This window comes from Scyliorhinus torazame, chromosome 1 (assembly GCF_047496885.1).
Source record: "Scyliorhinus torazame isolate Kashiwa2021f chromosome 1, sScyTor2.1, whole genome shotgun sequence".
NCBI lineage: Eukaryota > Metazoa > Chordata > Chondrichthyes > Carcharhiniformes > Scyliorhinidae > Scyliorhinus > Scyliorhinus torazame.
In genome coordinates this window covers 52,643,814-52,649,813 of record NC_092707.1, presented here as the reverse complement: position 1 = coordinate 52,649,813, position 6,000 = coordinate 52,643,814, and the positions used below count along the sequence as shown (strand labels likewise).

The 6,000-nt window shown below is 49.1% G+C and overlaps 1 protein-coding gene across 2 annotated transcripts in view; it reads left to right on the top strand.

Moving 5' to 3' along the window:
• Nucleotides 1-4,008: 4,008 nt before the first annotated feature.
• The window catches only part of LOC140404176 (cytosolic arginine sensor for mTORC1 subunit 2-like), a 96,651-nt gene continuing 94,659 nt past the window's right edge, over nucleotides 4,009-6,000 (top strand). The window contains exon 1 of one of the 2 annotated variants that reach the window (XM_072492634.1): nucleotides 4,009-4,201. Coding sequence is in view for 1 of the 2 variants with exons in the window: in XM_072492582.1 (XP_072348683.1) it covers nucleotides 4,445-4,614 (170 nt within the window). In the remaining variant the exon portion in view is untranslated. Of the gene's footprint in view, nucleotides 4,202-4,269; nucleotides 4,615-6,000 lie in introns of those variants that run through there. The other variant, XM_072492582.1, reaches the window with a different exon arrangement.

Sequence of the window (6,000 nt, the reverse complement as noted above, 5' to 3'; positions counted from 1 at the left end):
TGACCTGATGCCAAGCCAGTGGTCCACGCACCACGTCGGGCCCCGGCTCCACTGAGGGAACGCCTGAAGGCACAGCTCAAGGATCTTCAGCAACAGGGCATCATTTCCAAGGTAACCGAACCGACTGATTGGGTCAGCTCGATGGTATGTGTTAGAAAGCCTTCGGGAGACCTGCGCATCTGCATTGATCCCAAGGATCTCAATAAGAATATAATGCATGAACACTACCCCATCCCGAAGCGGGAGGAACTCACCAGTGAGATGGCACACGCACGTTTTTTCACCAAGTTAGATGCGTCACATGGATTTTGGCAAATCCAGCTGGATGAGTCCAGCAGAAGGCTCTGCACCTTCAACACACCGTTTGGCAGATACTGCTATAATCGCATGCCATTTGGCATTGTCTCGGCATCGGAGATCTTCTATCGCATCATGGAGCAGATGATGGAGGGCATTGAAGGGGTTCGTGTGTACGTGGATGACACCATCATCTAGTCCACGACCCCTGAAGAGCATGTTTCCCGTCTCCAGCAGGTATTTCGCTGCGTCCATGCCAATGGCCTGAAGCTGAACAGGTCCAAATGTTGCTTTGGCATGTCGACACTCAAGTTCCTAGGTGACCAGATCTCTCAGCAGGGTGTGCTCCCAGACACAGACAGGGTCACAGCCATCGAAGCCATGAAGGTCCCTGAAGACAAGAAGGCGGTGTTGCGCTTCCTGGGCATGGTCAATTTTCTGGGCAAGTTCATCCCAAACATGGCCTCACACACCACGGCCCTACGAAACCTGGTGTAAATGTCCACTGCCTTTGAGTGGAAGGCAGCACATCAGGCAGAGTGGTTTGAGCTGAGAGCCAAGCTTACCACTGCACCCGTCTTGGCATTTTTCGACCCAGACAGGGAGACGAAGATCTCGACAGATGTGAGCCAGGATGGCATTGGTGCGGTGCTGCTTCAACGTGATGACACTTCATCCTGGGCACCGGTTGCCTACACATCGAGGGCCATGACGCTCACCGAAACAAGGTATGCGCAAATAGAGAAGGAATGCGTGGGTCTTCTCACTGCCATTCTCAAGTTTCATGACTATGTCTACGACCTGCCGACATTCACTGTCGAGACGGAGCATAGGCCTCTGGTCCACATTATCCACAAGGACCTGAACGACATGACGCCTCGGTTGCAGCGCATCCTCCTCAAACTCAGAAGGTACGACTTTGACTTAGTGTACACGCCTGGCAAGGAGCTCATCGTCGCTGATGCATTGACCCGCTCCATCACATTGCCTAGTGAACTACTGGAAATCATCCGCCAGATTGAATCACAGGTGCAGCTGTGTGCTAGCACCCTCCTGGCGTCTGGTGAGAAGGTGGTTCGTATCTGCGAGGAGACAGCCCCAGACCGCCTCTTGCAGCATGTCATGCACCACCTCGCCAATGGCTGACAGAAAGGGCAGTGCCCTCAATTTTACAATGTAAAGGACGACCTGACGGTGATTGATGCTATCCTCCTCAAGCTGGACCGGATTGTCATTCTGCTCAGTCTCCAGAGCTTGGTGCCCTGCCAAATCCATGAGGGACACCTTGGCGTCGAGAAGTGCAGACGCAGAGCTAGGCAGGCTGTCTACTGGCCCGGTATTAGCCAGGACATCTCGAACATGGTCCTCAGCTGTGCGACCTGTCAACGCTTCCAGCCAGCGCAGAGTAAGGAGACCCTCCAGTAGCATGAAATTGAGGCCTCCCTGTGGTCCAAGGTTGGCATCGACCTCTTTTGTGCGAATAGTTGTGACTACGTGTTGTTTATTTACTATTTCTCCAATTACCCTGAAGTCGTGAAGCTCTCACATCTCGGACTGTCATCGAGGCCTGTAAGGAGACGTTCTCCAGGCATGGTATCCCACTCACTGTCATGAGTGACAATGGCCCGTGCTTTAACAGCCACGAGTGGTCTGTTTGCCAAGTCATACCATTTCAAACATGTCACTTCCAGCCCACACTATCCGCAATCCAATGGGAAAGTTGAAAAAGGGGTGCACATTGTGAAACAGCTCATCTGCAAGGCCGCGGATTCTGCTTCTGACATCTACCTCACCCTCCTTGCGTACAGGGCGACCCCACTGTCCACTGGCATGTCGCCGGCTCAACTCCTGATGAACAGGGACCTGCGGCTGACACTTCCAGCCATACACTTGCCCAACCTGGATAACCTCCTGGTGCTGCAGAAGGTGCAGCAGCTCCGAAACCAGCAAAAGCAGGGCTATGATGCTCATGCCACCGATTTGCCTGTGTTACCCCCGGCAGACACTGTCAGGATCAAGATACTGGATGGTGGCTGATCTGCTCCAGCTGTCATTGTTCGGTAGGCTGCACCCTGCTCGTATGTTGTACGTATGGCTGATGGTTCTGCTGTGCGATGAAACAGACGGGCACTGCGCATAGTTGCCTGCCCGCAACCGCTTTGTTCTCCGTTTCCGTCCGTTGTTTTGCCACCTCCTGATACCTCGAACTATGAGGCCACCAGTCAGGCTTCCATCCCGCCTGTCAAGGCACCGTCATCCCCACCACCACCTCTCCGGCGGTCGACAAGGATCAGACGCAAGCCCCAGAGACTGGACTTAAGAACATTTGTTTTGTTTGGTATGTTCTGTTTTCTCAGATTAGATAGCTGTCTTCACATGTAAATACGTTCACATATGCCACCGCTTGTAAATATGTTAATATATGCCACCACATGTAAGTACGTTCCCATGTGCCAACAAAACATTTTTAAAAAGGGGCGATGTCATGATATGCAGACATGCAGAAAATGATATACAGATAGGCACAGACAGGCAGCTAATGCACACAGAGAACATGACATGACCAATGAGCAGGCAGGATACTCAGGGGTGGTATCTCACTATAAAAGGCACGATGCACTTACACTCCGCCTCTTTCCACTGGTGAACATCTACAGAGTGAGTCAGGGTGTATGTACAGTATCACACCTCCAGTTCATGGCTAAGAGCTAGTCTGGTTCAGTCAGACAGAGTAACCACACTTCGGTTGGCAGAGAGTCGAACTCATAGAGAACTGTGCTACTGGTTCAATAAATCAGATTGAACTAACTTCAAGGTCTGGAGTATCTTTTGGTTATAGCTGCATCCAGTTGCAGCCTGTGTTATCCCAGAGTACATAGCACAACAGCATTTAACAGGTTTTACTTTGGATTTGGATTTGTTTATTGTCATGTGTACCAAGGTAGAGCGAAAAGTATTTTTCTGTGTGCAGCTCAAACAGATCATTTAGTACATGAAATGAAAAGAAAATACATAAAAGGGCGACACAAGGTACACAATGTAAATACCCAGACCCTCCGGCATAGGTAAAGCATACAGGAGTGTAGTATTAATCAGGTCAGTGCATAAGAGGGTCATTTAGGAGTCGTAACAGCGGGGAAGAAGCTGTTTTTGAATCTGTTCATGCCTGTATCTCCTGCCCGATGGAAGAAGTTGGAAGAGTGAGTAAGCCGGGTGGGAGGGGTCTTTGATTATGCTGCCCGCTTTCCCAAGGCAGCGGGAGGTGTAGATAGTCAATGGATGGGATGCGGGTTTGTGTGATGGAGTGGACGGTGTTCACGACTCTCCGAAGTTTCTTGCGGTCTTGGGCCAGGCTGTGATGCAGCCAGATAGGATGCTTAGTTTCGGGTCTGACTCAAGGCTTTAATTCTTGACCCTGAGTAAACAGGATCTGAAAAAGTTGTTGTCACCATTGGATCATTACCTAGGTGCTCAGAAATATCGGAGGAAGCAGACACCACGCATGTTGTCCTGGCACCCTAACATTAACTCTGTCCAAACAGAAAATGCTGGATAGACTCAGCAGGTCTGGCAGCATCTGTGGAGAGAGAAACAAGAGTTAACGTTTGATGCTCGTGATGACACATTTCTACCCCTCTTGGGCTCTGAAGAAGAACCGCAGGGACTCGAAACGTTAACTCTGTTTCTCTCTTCTCCGCTGCTGCCTGACCCGTCAGCTTTATCCAGCATTTTCTCCTTTTGTTTCAGATTTCCAACATCCACAGTGCTTTTATTAACCCTGCCCGGTTTCAGGGAGAAAAATACCATAGGGGCAGATTTCCAGATGGACTTAAGTCCTTTCCAATCCGGTTTAACACGTCGAAGTGGGCTTTCTTCATTCTGCACTCTCTGTGCAACAGACGAGGTTAGTTGGGGGGGGGGGGGGGGGGCGGGGAGGAGGAGCGTGGCTGAGCTCGGAAGTGAAGCATTGCCCATTTAAACGTGAGGGCAGCCCCGGAACAAGAGCTTTAACAGAGGGTTGCATTCAGGTTTTTCTGATGTAACAGCGCTCGCATCTGGCGCAACCTTTCTCTCTCTCTCTCTTTAACAACTCGGTGTGCGCGCGTTTTTTTTTGTGTTGTTTTAAGAGCACATTCCAAATAAACCCATGCGATTTGCCCGGGCGGACCGGACATTTTATTCGACTCCAGAGTGTGCGAGAGAAATGGACCTTCACATCCTGGAGCACCGGCTCCGGGTGACGAGCCTCAGCAAAGCCGGGCTGGAGCGTTACACCCACGGGCTCATCAAGCTCGTCTTCTTGCGGGACAAGAGCAGGTAACGGAGCGCCTTACCCCCGCCCGGCACCGGCGCCCTTGTGCTATTGGCTTTTAAAAATTGGGAATTAAAGTCTAATCTGAAAAGAGTTTGGATGTTGAGTTAGTTAAAGGTACGATTTTCATGTTGTTGTGTTTTTGGCGGAAACTGGTACATTTTTCACCTATTTTTTTTTGTCTACATTTACTCTGTGAAGTCGGTCATATCGAAAACTCTTGTTCCTACAGCTTTGGCTTTGTGGACTGTAGCTTTAAGTTCAGAAAGTACTGCTACTTGAACTTCAGTAGGAAAACAGAAAGACCACCCAATTGGGGTGTTAGCAATATTCAGGTGAAATATTTAGCCTAATTTTACATTAGTCTACAGACCCACTTTGGGTGGGATTAAAAGGTCCTGGATGTATTCATGGGAAGGATGGGTGCGTCTAGAAATGTTCCTCTCTTGTGCAACGAGTTCTACAATCCCCCCCCTACGTTGAAACCCAAGTCTTGTTATTTGACTCTGCTTCACCCAGCGTTTGTTTTTACTTCGCCGGGAGGTAAACTCTGGCAGTTCTGCTCACTTCCACAAGGCCCTAGTTCCACTGCATAGCCTGTACACTGGTTGGATGGTCTGGGTTGGGACATTGCTGTGGGGGTGTTGCCAGTTAATTTCTGTGAACAGGGAAGAGGGGTGCTGCTGGCCTGGGGTGCTGGTCTTTATCATTGCCTAAAAGCATCAAGACATTTGGCTTGAGATAAGTGAGGGCCTAACTGTGATCCGCTCTGTGGGTGTGTTTATTCCTGCACATGCCAAAATTGAGGGTTTTCAAAGAACTTGCACCTTCTACATCTACAGGATGTCCCAAAACACATTCAGCAACTTGCTTAAAAAAAAATTAGAGTTCCAATTAATTTTTTCCAATTAAGGGGCAATTTAGCGTGGCCTACCTGCACACCTTTGGGTTGTGGGGGTGAAACCCACGCAAACACAGGGAGAATGTGCAAACTCGACACGGACAGTGACCCAGAGCCAGGATCGAACCTGGGACCTCGGTACTGTGAGGCAGCAGTGGTAACCACTGTGCCACCGTACTGCCCGGCAACTTGCTTTTGAATGACACTTTATTATGTAGGCAAGTGTGGTAATGGTGTGCAGCAAGATTCCACAAACAGCAAAGGAAAAAAATAACAAAGATGATGGCTAGCCCTCCTTGACTATGTTCTTTCTAATGATGGAAGACTCCCAGATATGGCACTACTACTTTTTTGTATTTGTGTGGCATTTATAGCACAGAAGCTGCCAATTCCATTCAAAAATATTTCTTGCAAGATAATGGACCTCTTTAACATTGCAATTTCTTTAAAAATAAATTTGGGGTACCCAATTATTTTTTTTCCAATTAAG